Source organism: Podarcis pityusensis (assembly GCF_964106645.2).
Source record: "Podarcis pityusensis genome assembly, chromosome: 7".
Lineage (NCBI taxonomy): Eukaryota > Metazoa > Chordata > Lepidosauria > Squamata > Lacertidae > Podarcis > Podarcis pityusensis.
Window position 1 is genome coordinate 48,307,948 of NC_138031.1, and position 14,211 is coordinate 48,322,158.

General features: G+C 44.9%; 1 protein-coding gene across 2 annotated transcripts; it reads right to left on the reverse strand.

The window, feature by feature from the left end:
• Positions 1 to 1,008: 1,008 nt before the first annotated feature.
• On the reverse strand, positions 1,009 to 11,514 carry TMEM200C (transmembrane protein 200C). 2 transcript variants are annotated; one of them, XM_081014366.1, is made up of 2 exons: positions 11,070 to 11,514; positions 1,009 to 5,502 (listed from the first exon to the last, which is right to left on the reverse strand). In XM_081014366.1, exon 2 carries the CDS (start codon positions 5,457 to 5,459, stop codon positions 3,768 to 3,770), a length of 1,692 nt encoding a protein of 563 aa, XP_080870492.1. In that variant the 5' UTR covers positions 5,460 to 5,502; positions 11,070 to 11,514; the 3' UTR covers positions 1,009 to 3,767. The 2 variants fall into 2 exon arrangements, with proteins under 2 accessions (XP_080870492.1, XP_080870493.1); XM_081014367.1 differs by having other exon boundaries at positions 10,441 to 11,514.
• Between the last annotated feature and the right edge of the window lie 2,697 nt (positions 11,515 to 14,211).

Below are 14,211 nucleotides of genomic sequence, written 5' to 3' on the forward strand. Positions count from 1 at the left end.
ACTAGGGGATAAGGCTATCAGTGAGTGCTAGTCAGGATGCCTATGTTCTATCCCAACTGCTTGAGGCAGCATGACTCTGAATACCAGTCGCTGAAAGTCACAAATGGGGAGAATGCTGTTTTATTCATGCTCTGCTTGCAGGCTTCCCCATGGTCATCAGGTTGGCCACTGTGAGAATAGATGGGCCTTTGGCTTGATCCAGCTAGGCTCTTCTTATGTTACCGATGTTTGACAGGGAGAATGCAAGCTGTTAACTCATCCATCTAAACACAGGCTATCAATATATGGAGGGAAAGGATGGATCCATTAGAAAAAAGCAATCCTTATCAGAATTCAAACTACCGTGTACATACAGTTTGTTTGTGATTATTGCTTACAGTTTCATAGTAGATGCATAATTCATTCAAATTGACTCTCATCCTGAGCTACGGACCTGGATGTACCGGTAAGCAGTAGTCTTCAAGAAGCCCTCCTTTCTCCTACAAACCAGATGTTCAGTAGTACAGGTGGTGGAAATGGATGCCTTCACAGACTGGAGTATAATGTATGTACTGCTGTGGTGCTCCTGGATATCTGCATCTAGACCAGAACCACAACCTGGCTGAGTGCAGATTCCTGATGCTTCTCGGGTGCAATCCCATATGAATGGGCTGGTAGTATGAGATCATCAGCTTGTGCCAAAATAGTTGGCTCTGTGTTGACTAATTCTGTAACATTTTTCTAATTTCATACCACTTTGTAACTATATTGCACCACACCTACTAATTACTCATCCTGTTTTGATGATACTGGTTGACTCACAATGACAGTACACCACTGTGTTGTGCCACACTGCAACAACGAGCGTTTATCCATTGGCATTGACTTGTAGGGGAACTAAGCTGTTTACATGGAAATAAATTTCACTGAGAACTGTGTTGATGTGCAGATGAGCAGCTTACTTAGTGGTCAGTCTACATTGGGAAAGGGGCTTTCCTTGGAGCAGCATCTCAAAAAGAAACTTTAACATACAATTTCTGAGATTAAGTATTTATTTGAAATGAACTGATAGTAATGGAATCTGATTACCAAGGGGCAGTTCTTAGGTTACAGTCACCATGTGGAAGCTGTTAGGAATGCTTCAGCAAAAATATAGCTCTGCGGGACCAACACAGCATGTGGAAGCAATGGATCATGTTGATCACCCACATATTATTGGTTAACACAAGAACTGCATATTCTTGGTTGTTCTTGGGGCTGGCACAGAAAATCTATCCATAATCAGAGCAAGCTGTTTTACATATTACTGCTGCCTATGGAGCTAACCCATTCATAATTGTTCCCTGTGGTTTCAAGGCATAAGCCTGCCCTAAATCTCAGATCTTTCAGATTTTTAAAAAATGAAAGGGGGAGGGGGAACCAACACTGATAATTGACGTCTCAAATTAACATTTAGCATTTCCACTCCCCAGAATTTCAAAAAAGTTTTTTTTTTTATTTGCACATTATTGCTCATACGATTTATGTTAACGGGCAAAACGAAAACCCAAGCCCTACCCTGTTTTAAATCCCAGTTAAAATGTCAGAATACTAACTTCAAATGTAGTTTACTGTCCAATCCATAATCAAATAGGCACCAGATAGACAGATTTAATCAAGGTATAGTTCGATATGGACTGGTATAGGTTGGCACCACATTATCTAAGCATACTGAATGCATTAACTTTGATAGAACCTACTTCCAAGTACATATCCATAGCTTCAAAACACAGATATACATAATTCATGAATACTGTGGTTTGGGCTATTCTCTGGTTGTACACATGATGTGCCATCCTCTCCTGTCTGCCTCAGCACCATCTAATAAACCCCACCTAAGGCTGAATTCATGCATGTATATTCATCACTTTGTGACTGCAACATTAAGGAATGTCTTGCATGCATGAAACAGCCACCAATGAATAAATGTCAAAGGAGGGTGGATATACCTATGGAAATCAGGGCTAAGTACCATATCCAAAACACTGGCATTTTACCTTGTTAGTATCACTTTACCTTCATTGGTGTCACTTTGCTAATATTTCTTGAGACACAGGCCAGCTGGTACTGGCTGCATCAGAATGCTTGTTAGGACAACTTCTCAGGTGTTCTACTTTGTCTTTGTAAATGCATGTGAGATGAAACTGATACTAAAAGCATCTCATAATTGCTAAAACATGTTAAAAGTTAACCTGGCAATCTTACCCTGTCCCTCACAAATTATTTAGACTTCAATCTCTTTCATTTCAGTAGGACATTTCCAAATTGTGCACCTAGTACCAGGATACAAGGCTACAATCCTAAGCGCAAATATTTATTAAAGTTAGGCATTTTTAACTTTTGTAATCCTACACACACTGTCCTAGGAGTAAGGCCTACCCAACACAATGCAACTAAAGGCCAGACTAGATTTGATGTTAATTGTGTGAATGCAGTCAAAGTGCATAAAATAATAACAATAACAATAATAGTGTAAACAGCAGCTGGGGATAGCACTGATATGCATCAGGTCCACAGTGGGTGAAGACACTGTCTTGATGCAACTGAGGAGGATTTTAGGATGACAGGAAGGGAAGGGTTAACCTCTCCCCAGCCACTGAACAACCCATGCACCAGGGAGGGTGTGTGTGGCTTCTGTTTGTTTATTTTTAAGTGCATTCATTACACGCATGCAATTAACATCATGTCTAGTTTGGTGCTTCCTCCTGAATCACCATAGATGGAATTGTGTTGTAACTTAATTTATTTCAGAAGTGTTATACACATGGTTCACTGTCTCTTTCCTTGAAAACAATGGAATTTAAGTGCTTTATTTTGCCTTGATGCTCTATCCACCTGCAGAAGACTTTTAAGTTTTAAATTAGTTAACTCAACCACATTTTTTCTGCTTCGTTTAAGAAAGTTTTTACCATTGTTCTCCTTAATTCAACACTCACCCACCCACACCCCTACCTATTCCCCTGCCTTTTTGTCTTTAAAAATAATAATTCAAAGTCCTACACTGAAAACAAGGCTTAGTTCATTAATAAGAATTTAGTCAGAAATGAAACATTAGCTATATCTACTTTCTCATTGTAAATATATTTTATTTAAATTAAAAATGCTTATTAATGCTATTGATTCATACATGTGCAATAATACTTCATAAAGTAATATTACTTGAATTTAGGAATGTAGAATTGCAGCTTGCTGGCCATAGGGCATCTCCAATCTTTCCTCAGCCAACACTTTTACAAAAATTAAAGCTGTTTCCCACCTCCCACCTTTGCCATAGTACTTCGTCATTCTAACCAAACATTAAAAGGAAGGAAAAGAGACGGATTCTGACTTGAAAGTCACCTCTATCAGAAGCTAGGACAAGAGTGTGCAGTTAAGTGCCATGGCAAAAGCCAAGAGAGATGAAGAGAGAATGAAAGGGCGCAACTGGAATTTTAAAAAAATCAGTAAAGTGCCACAATTATTGTAATGTTCTATTCCTTTGATCCAAAGAATTTACTCAGCTGTCAATGTGCAATACAATTTGGCTTGCAATGGAATATAGTTGCACAATTGAACAGAACAAACTCCTGTTAGATGGTGGTGGTGTTTTTCTTCCTTTCTTTCCTGAATACATCTACAGGAATTTATTGATGCCATTCCACAAGAACATTCCTCAAGCTCTTTGGATGTTGACCAGTTCCTAGATCCACAAGGGGGCAGAAGGATCACAAATTGTTCTGGTGCTTGCCTCCATTTCATTTCGCTCCAATTTAAATCATGCCTCTGCTCTCCGGGTCTCCTTCTTCCAGCCCAGCCATGGCATTTGATCTGGAGATCATGAAAAGTTTCTCTTTATTTGTGTACTGTCTTTGCACTTTCAAAGGCCGCTGCTCCGTTTGTTCTTTGCTGGGACCCTCAGAGGGGTCAGATTCCCCACTGGGGATCGCTTCACAGTCCTGGGTTTTATGGGCTGGGGTGTTGGCAACAGATTCCAAGGAGGTGCCTGTCTCCTCCAATGGGGTGTAGCCCTTATTGCTTCTGTGTTGATCACACTGAGAGCTCTGAGAATCTCTCCTGTCCACAGGTGGCGTTGGAGGGGGAGAGTCCCCCTGATCGAGGGATTTGGAGTAGCTGGAAGATGAAGCTTTTACTAAAAGACTGGACTCGAGGTCTGTGCTACTGTCCAGAGTCTGAGAGGGTTCTGGGGAGAAGGATCTCCGGGCATCAGGGAGGCAGCTTGTGCTCTGGCGTCTAAGGACCAATTTGCGCTTGCCTGCCCTGGGCAGCATTGTATACCCTTGCCCCGTGTCTAGGTAGCTGCTCCTGAGATCTTTCAGGCTGAGCTCCACATCTCCCCGTGGAATCTCCCTAGCCCCTCGTTCCCCCAGCGGCCTCCGCCAGCCGCCACGCTCTCCCTCCGCCGCCTCCCCCTGAGCCAGAGGCAGCAAAGTGAAAGTGCTGAGCGAGGAACCCACAATGGAACTGGCTGTGCTATGCTGGTCCCAGCCATCTGGGGGGCTACAAGGCGGGCTACGAGCAGTTCTGGCCAAGGCAGCTCTCTCCCGATAGATGCTGTACACAGCCTCAGCCAAGCTGGGTGGCTGCGGCTGCCTAGAAGAGAAAGAGGAGGAGCGTGGCGAGGAAACCAAGTCTGGAGGAGACAGAGGGGCACCCACGGGTGGGTGCCAGCTGCCCTTGGCTAGCACACCTGCAGCCCCCAGGGCTTCCGCAGGGCCACTGCCGGGTTTCAACTCCAGCCCTCGAGGTTGCACGTAGTTGATGAAGCCATTGATAGGAACAGGGGCGACAGGAGCTGAGGGCGCCCCATCCTTGGTCCGAAGGCTATGTGCATCGATGACAGTGGAGTACAGGTCCCTCAAGTTGATTATCTTTGTCTTTTTGTCCCGGTTCTCGTGGAGCACTGCATTGGCACAGATAAAGAGGAAGATTCCAATGCCCATGATGAGAGGCCCGAGCACCTTGAGCTTGTCCGAATGCAAATACCGCGAGAAAAGCTGGAAGAGGAAGCTTGTGGAAGTGGAGGAGGACGAGGGGGCAGGTGGAGAAGGAGCGACACCCTTCTTGCTGCTCGCAAAGGAGGCGTTGGCTCCCAAGCCTTCTGAGTGAGATTCGCCCGGGTCTTCCGTCTGGTTCCTGGAGCGGCTTTTGGTGGCAGTCCCATGTGCTGGCAAAAACTGGCTGTCCCCAGTGCTCCCTGCCCGGTAAAGAGGCTTGGGCCAGTAGCCTACTACCGCCAAGGCAATTCCCACGAGAAGCACCAGGATGCCACAAAGAGCAATGAGGCCGGAGAGGGAGCACAGCTTGAGCTTGCCCTTCACCACCACCACGTCGTTCTTGCGTTTCTTTTTGGCTTTGCGCTTGCGCTTTGGGACTTGGCTCTGAGGCCGCAGGGGATCCTGTTTTCTGGCTGAGATCCTCAAGAGGCCTCCAGTGGCGATCATGGCTGGCTACCCTGGGCACTGTTCCCTACAGATACTCCGGCTCCTACAGGAAAACGGGGAATAGAAACAAAAAAAGATCGTGAGAGCCTGGGGACGATCCAGATTGCAAAGCCGCCCACACGGCATAGTCCCTTTAAGACTGCAAATTACATTTCACATTCATTTATTAAATCTGCTCAGTCACTAGTGACTAATCACTCTGACACAAGGACGTGTGTGCGAGACGGAGGCAGGTCTACAACAGCCCGCCAATTGCTGTTAACGCTAACCACAAAAATAGCCACTTAGACGCAACCCACTTGCCAAACTGACTACTTGGCCTTAATGTCACTATCTGTGCATTTGCTGAACAGTAGCAGGGCACTTAATTTGCAGAGCATAAATTAAAAAAAGGTTGATTAAGGCCCTGTATGCATTTGCAAACAAAAGAAAAGGGGAGAAAAGATGAGAGGGAGTTGTTGGGCTAGTGAAAGGGAATCTCTTCTTGCTGACAGCAAAGCTGGCAAAGCAGCCTTAACTGAATTCCACATGATGTTTTAGAGCAGTGCTGTATGGATCGGGTGCAAATTGTTGTTTGGGGACATAGGGAGACAGTGTGCTCTTGCTAGGGTTGTATTTGCTTTGAAAGAACAAGTGTGCCATCTGGGGGTGCTTTCAAACCTGCCATTGTCTTTGGGTGTGCAGGTGAGAATCTTTTATCAGCTTTGACTGATTTACCAGTTACATCCATATCCAGAGAAAGCAAATCTACCCTTGGTTACACATGCCTTAGTTATATCCAAACATGACTATTATAATGTTTTGTAAGTGGGTCTCCCTTTAAAGATGCTTCAGAAACTGCAGCTGATGCTAAATGTGTTCATGACGATGCTGGCCACTGCTCAGTGATCAGAACAGAGGATGCCAATTTTTGTATAAGCTGCACTGGCTGCCTGTTTTTGATCCCAATTTTTAGTGCTGTTATTGACCTTTAAAGGTTGCTAACAGCCCAGTGCCTGAAGGATTGCCTTCACTCATACTGAACTGCCCATGCCCTTCAATGAGCTCCAGAAACCCTGCTCTCAGGTCTGCCACCACTGGCCATATGCTTGGCAGGTGTCAGGTGCAGGGTCTTTTCAGTGGTGGCTCAGCAACTGTGGAATTCTTTCCCTGGGGACATCTGGCAAACCCCTTCTTTTCTCACTATTAGGTAGCTAGACAAGGCATTTGCTTTTGGAGTTTATTTAGTTTTTCTTGCCTTTATTGGTTGGGTGCTGCTGCTATTGTTTAGCACCAGTTTTGTGATTAATGTATTACTGTTAAATTAACTTGCTCAGGTTATTTGCTTTTTATGTGTTAAACACAGGTTTGAATGCATGCATGTGGAAAAGCAGTCTATGAACAACCAAAATATATAACTATACTTAACTACAAAATATATGACATCTTATACACACACACTAACCTGAGGTAATTCCCCTTGAACTCAACGGGGCTTACCTCCCAGCAGATACATATAGGACCACACTGTTAATAAAGAGTCTACCCTAGAACTCTGTTTCCCCACTAGGCCACACATGGCATGCTCTTAACTAGCTTTCACTTAATCTCCACCCTGGCAAGAATCCAACTCCATAGCATGCCAGTGCGAATGTTCCTTCATTTTGTCCTGCACAAAATGTTTGCTGATGGTCCTTCCCTCTTCCCCCAACTTCTGCTCAACTACTATAAAGGTAGAAGGTAGCCCCAATATCCCATACCCTGTCTGTCAGCTGGGGTGAGTTTTAAATTGACTTCACTCTAGAGAGCAGGCTTTCATTTGTCCTCTGCTGTCATAGAAGTATTGCCTTGGGCAAGCAGACCTAAAACTTATCCCTGGTCACCTGACCCAATAATACCCCCTGCCTTTACTTTCTCAGTAGGTGAAGTTCAGAGAATCAAAGGTGCTGTACACCTTCACAAACACTCTCAAGATCTGTTGTGCTGAACAACTGGGTGGTGGTCGCGCAGGGGCCGGGGATGCAGCTGGAACAAAAACTGGGAACCTGTGGCCCTCCAGATCTTGCTGAACTACAATGCTCATTGTTGGCTGTGCTGACTGGAGCTGAAGATGGGAGGAATCCAACATCATCTGAAAGGCTAGAGAGTTCCCATTCTAGAGGCAAAGTTTATTTTAGTGGTTGTGTGTTTGTTTTCATCCTGGACCTGCAGGTTTGTAGAAGCCCTCCAAACTCCTGCAGATTTACTGCCATTGGCTCTGCGTGAATCAATACAAAACGTGTTAGCATCTATATTTCATGAACTGAGAAACTGGGATGGATTCAACACAAAGAGGTCCGTGGTTCAGCAGGGATTTTGGTTTCTTCTTTAACACACAGGTGGGCAATATGTGCCGTCACACAGTCCCAGCCTCATTTTCTCAAGCTGTCCCGTTTTCTACCTCATCAGTCACATCCTTCCTGTTCATTTCCTCCTTGTTTGTTCTGGGTTCTCCAATTGCTCCTGTCCCCCATTTCCTCTGTAGTTTCAGAGCATGAAATGGCAAGTATTTTATTTGATAAGAACGAATTGATACTTCATGTCTGTTAATCTCCACACCAATCCCTCCTCATTTCTGATGTAGACTAAAAATTAGGCTGCAGGCTGGCTCCACCCTACAAATAATAGGGTGTCCTTATAAATATGCAAATATTTCATTGGAAGGTTGTACTCTAAGTAATTCCCAAACTTCACTTGTGAGCTTTTGCCTATTTCGCCTCTCTCCTAAATCTAGTCAGGACTACTGAAGCCAAAAGAACAGGTCTAAGAATAATGGGCCAGCCTGAGGGTGCACCCGTTTATTTGTACACATGGAAATCAGGAGTAGGGGCAAAATCCTGATTTCCTTCTACCATCCTGCATTCCCTGACCATGTTAACATGGGCTTAACCATCTACTCCAGATGCACACTCATAGAGCCAGGTGGAAGAAAGCACTCACTCTAGAATGGAGCTTTCGTCCTTGTTTTGCAGACTGTACTTTCCTGAATGAATACCCTGTGGGTAAAGTGTGGGAGGTTTGTCGAAAATGGATGCATCAGCTGATTATGAAAGGGTTAGGTTGAGCTACATTATAAAGAGAATCCAAAACAAAACCTTACACTGATCTACCAATAGTAGTTTACAGAGACAACTCGGTTATGCTTTAAAGTTCCTTATACAGCACTTTCTTGCCTCTTAAGATAAAATAATAAGGAAATGCATCCCATCTTGGTTAAGGGTAGGAAAGGAAGCCTGATGTGGACTTAATCACACCACGAGTGACTGTTTGGCTTTCATAATCTGTACTGTTTCATTATGAATGTGGAGGCTCCTGTTTTGTTATAGGAGTCGCTAAGCTGTTTATGAGCCTCAGGGCATCTTCTTTGAATGAGGCCAAAAGGTTACATTACACAAGGGACTTAGGTATGGTGATCTACCATGCAAAAGAAAAATGCATTTCCAGTAGAAAACGTTGGAAACGATACTGGAAAGGCAACTTGAATTGTTTTATTTAGGTCACTGGGCATGCATGTATTTATTGCACTGAACAGACTGTGTGCTTTTATAAAACTAGAATGTGAAATTTAGCTGTCAATGTACAAAGGAAATAACCAAATTCTAGCATCGTTAGAAATGTTTCTTTGAAGCAACTCCTTCTGAATCTATTTTGTTTTACTACCTAGACAAATCCCCCTTTATGCTTAAGGTGTGAGGATATCCTCTGGACATCTGCCTGATTGGAATCATGTAAGATGTTCAAGGTAACTGGTTATGTAACACCAGTGAATTTTCAGCCCATCAATGTGAGAATGTGATGGAAACAGAAAGATTCTGTGCTAAACCTGATTTAAAATGAGATGGAGCACTACTTTGAATCACCAGGGGGGAACAAATCATGTTCTTGTGTTGACAAAGTAGCCTGAAATAATTTGCAAGGTTTTTATTTACATGAAATCGGGGTTCATAGTCTGAGCATTCAAATAATGAAGCAACACCTGTGTATTCAACAGGACAGTCTGAAAATACTAAAGAATTCCTTACTTTCCCCAGAATGTCCAAAATAGATTATAAGAACGATAAAAGCAATCAGTTCAACATGATGCCTAAAGTTAAATCCTTTGCCTTGAAATCTGGTTAAGTCAGCATCCTAGATAATCTTATTTCCTTCATCAGCTAAACCTCCCCATTTCCCAAATATCCCCAGATTCAGCAATTTTCTGATTCATTTCAACTCCATGCATTTTCTAACAAAAACATTCCTAGTCCTTACACTGCACCTTAAAGTAATTAAAAAGCCAGCTTAACCTTCCCTCCTCTTCTCTGGTATGATTTGACTATTATAGAGTGTAGATTGATGGGGGGGGAGGGGAGATACTTCATTAATAGGGCTTGATTAAATCTCCATGTGTGCATGCTTCAGCTTCTGATGCAATGAAAAAAAATCACCATACAGTACTATGACAAAGATCCGCATTAACTTAGCTGGGGAAACACATGCTAAATGATGTTTGCAAAACAGTATTAGAAGAGCATAACAGAATGAGTCCTGCAATTGGGTTTCCTAAAAAGAAAGCTTCTGTTAGTAATTATTATGCTATGGAGAAATAGCCCAAATTCTGGAAGAATTCAGGACTTAGAGAACACTCAGATATATAGCCCAATGTGATCTATACCAACTAATAGTTCCGTTAACCAAATTCGAGATCTTCTCTATTTCCCAGGCTTTCAGCTGTATTTCAAGTCTATAAGACAGATGAACATCTTGAGATAAATAAGCGAGTTACGCCACTTGCTCTGCTGTTCTCTCTGGCATAAATGAAAATACACTCCATTTGGGTAAATAACCCTGACCTGCACAAATTAGCTGCTCGCCCTTGGGAAAGAGTTAGCTGCCTGCAGCGAGAGTTTAAACATTATTGCGTCCCTGGGAGGGTGGGCTGCCTCAGGGACAGAGGCTAATGAAACATTTGTGGTTGACATACCTGGGGTTTTGTTGTCCTACATCGTGTCATTAGCAAAGTTGCCAGTCCCTACGGGGGGAAGAGAGAGTTTTCGAGCGACGCTGTTGACAATCTCTGCAAGAGGGGCAGCCAGCATAGCTGCGGATCGGAGGGCTAAAAAAGCTGGCAGCGAAAAAGAAGCTTGCACCGGAGAGTCAGCGAATAAGAGCAGCCCACCCTTTCAACTTTCCAGATTTAAAACTCACTCCTGGAGCAAATCCATCCAAGGTGCTTTCAGCCTGAAAGGGGGTCACCTGCGCGGCTGCGCCCATTTGTGAGACCATTTTAGCCGGGCACCTCATTTCATAACCTTCAAAGCGCCAGGCTCGCTCGCTCTCTCTCTCTCTGTCCCTCCCCACCCCCACCCCACTTTTCAGGAAGGGGATGAAATCACAAAGTGATGTTCCTGGATCTCCACAAAGACAGGATGGTGCAGAGAAGGGACCTAGAGAGATCTTGGCTGAGCCCCATTCCTACAGCCCAGCCTTTTCGGGAGAAGGGAGGAGGACGAGGTGGGGGTGCTGCTGCTGCTGCTGAGGATCCCCGGGTGAGTTTACGGTTCAAAATGGCAGCATTTTGTAAGCGGGGAAGCTCCATCTCTTTTCTCTTACCGGGGAGAATCGCGGGGCGTGGGAGCCGCAGGCAAGTTCCTCGGAGCCCAGAGAGAAACCATGGAGAAACTTTGCAGCAGGGCGAGTGGACACCTCGGACAGAAAGCGAAGCAACCCCCCGGAGCCCCCCCTCCGACGCCGACGCCCCTTCGGGCTCATGGGTACAGATCCCGGTTAGAAGAGGAGCCGCGATTGTATGGCTATGGGCAGCCGCCGGGGATCCACGGAAGCCAGCGGCCGCGGCACCGAGCAGTTCCTGCGGCCAAGTGCGCCTCCCGCTCCCTCCGGCATCCTGCCCGGCTTCCGACGGGGGTCGCCCTGCGCTCGCTCCGCGACGCTGCTCCGGGCGCCGCTTCTTGTTGTGGTTGCTGCCGCCGCCGCCGCCGCGGGAAGCCGCTCGCCTCTCCTGCCCGACGGAGCTGCTGCTGCTGCTGCTGCTGCTGCCACCGGCGCTGATTCGACGCTGTTGCTACCGCCGCTGCCGCTGCCGGCCGGACTCGCTGCTGTTGCTAGGAAACCGGAGCCATGACACAGGGAAATTGCGGCAGGATGGCAATGATCTCCTCGTCGCTGCTCGAGGAGGGACCAGACCCCCGCCGCCTCCCCCGCCGCCTCCTCCTCCTCCCACGTGTCCTAGTTGCCGCCGCCCCCCCGCCCATGACCCCCGGCTGCGAGGAAAGGGGCTGAGCGGCGGGGAGGGAAGGGAAGGGGACCCGCTCGCTGGCCTCCCAAGAGCCGTCGAGGGGACGGGGGGCGAGGGGGAGGCACTTCTCTCAACTCAGCCCGCCCCCATCCCACCCACTCGCCTGGATCCACGACCACCAACCAGTTTTGGGATCTCTTGTCTGTCGCCTGCAAGCTTACGTCGATTTCTTCCTTTGCACCCCGCTTCATTTGCCCAGCCCACCTCGACACCCCACCCCACCCAACACACACCTGCTTCTTGGGTTGCAGTGTTCAAGCAGGTTATTCAGGAATAGTTTCATTGGAGTAGGTGTTTCTGCTGCTCCAAAGTAGATTTGTTGTGACTTACAGTCTGGAAATGATATTCTTATTCTCATTATTAAGAAGTTGGGTTTCACTTTAATGCTGCATGGTCTTTTTGTGCATTGCTCTTTTTGCTGTTGTTGTTAACATTTTTGTTCTGTGAGCCACGCTGAAGATGTTTGGGAGAGGGCAGGCTGTAAACGTTGAAAATAGTCTTCTTACGTGACTGTGCTTTCTGTATGAATGTGTTTTATGAATAGATACATATTAGCCTTACTATAGTTTTCTTCAAGAACATGTGTTGTTTTTATTCAAAAAATAAACAAACCATTTTGGGTTAAACCTTTGTAAAAGAAAGCTGAAAAGCTTGACATCAAGTACACACAATCTCTCTCACACACCATAGTCGTACATTTTGTACGGCCTATTTTAGGTTGTAAAAACAATAGAAGCTTGTGGAGAGAGAAAGTATTTTAAGGTACAACAAGACTGTTTTTCTGCAACCTAAATTGTTACAAACTGTGGGGCTTGGGTGTGGTGTGTGTGTGTAAGAGATGCGCTCTCTCACACACACTTTCTTCTGCAAAAAATAAGTGCCTTGTGACACCTTAAGGGCTTATCACAAATTTGTTACAGCATGTGCTTTCATGGGATAGAGTCCGCTTCATGAAATGCATGAAGTTATCTGATGAAAAGGGCCCTGGTCCATGAAATCTTATGCCACAATACATTTGTGTTAGTCTTCAAGGTTTCTCAAGACACTGCTTTTTGTTTTTTGCAAGTAACTAACATTGCTATCTCTCTGTTAATTTGGGGTGCAAACCTAAACACACGTATTATTAAGTAATCCCTATTGAATATAGTGGGACATACATTCAGGTAAGCATGTAGTTCACCTGGTTTACGGGCCTGGTGACTGACCAGTTCAAAAAATAAATAAAATTTGAAATCAGTGTGATTTCTCTCTCTCAAATCTTGCACGTTGTTAAAAAGTCAAGGGAATACCTCGGCAAATATTACTTGGTTCTGAAAAGGGCTCCAGACTTTTAGAGAAATTTGATTATCTTGTGTCTTTCTTCACTTTTCAACCTTTAGGGGATGGCCATCTCTCCTTTAAAAACTCAAATTATCTGCCTTGTGCTGTGTGAAACCCTGTCTGATGTTATCACTTTTCCTTCTGATAAGCAGAGCATTATGACCAGTTTATCAGGGAGAGAGTGCAAACAGCCCTGCCTCCCATTTGCGCTGCTCTCCCAAGAGCACTTTCAATTCCTTGGGCAGTAAGTAGCCATTACCAGATATGAGAACAAACCTCGCAGAGGAGGCTAAAGGACCCTGGGTTTCCTGCACCTGCTACAGACAATGTTGAAATTAAAAGACAGGCTGGCATTGCTGTTATCTACTGGATGCAAGGTGTGTGCATTGCATTTTCCCGAGGGGAAAAAATTCTGATTGAATCCCAGCAGCAGCTGTGTATCAATGGCAGGGGGCGAAATGCGGGAGAAACTCTGAAAAGGTAAGGGATAAGAAAACAGCAGCTGAAGGGACGGTGAAGGCACTTGCTATAAATACTGTGTCTAAGGGCCCCAAGGCTTCCTTGAAGGTAGGGGAAATGAACTTAGGCAGATAAGGAGGAAAACAAATAAGGTAGCTGTGTGATTGTTCTGTATAATACAGTTGTATTCAGAATATGTAAATTCCCACAAAGTATACTACAACATATCTAAGAGAATATCAAGCTAAGATACTGAAATAAAACCCTTTCATTTTATAGCAGTTGGGGAGCAGTGGAGAGCTCTATTCTTTCCTATCCCCCAAAAACTTGCAGATTAGTATTTTATCAGGCTTTTAGCTAACCAGCATTTGTGCATTGGAAAATTGTAGCTGTAGCCGTATTGATGATCCCTTCTGCAATGGCTAGAGGATTTATCAAATAAGATATGGTATTAACAGTGAGGCTATTGGCTGAACTAGCACGGTGAAAACTGGCTAATGACAAACCCTGCTCTGAACATTCTTTTAAAAAATTGTCCTCCTTACCACCAAAAATAACTGCAGTTTTATTAGTGTAACCACATCTTTGCATCTGAATGACTGTATATTCTGCATGGTTTGATGGCATAGGATAGTTCGTGTGAAAATTTTTTTGACAGAA

Excerpts from the sequence above, each read along its gene's own strand:
- TMEM200C (XM_081014366.1), bottom strand. The coding sequence starts at position 5,459 with ATGATCGCCACTGGAGGCCTCTTGAGGATCTCAGCCAGAAAACAGGAT.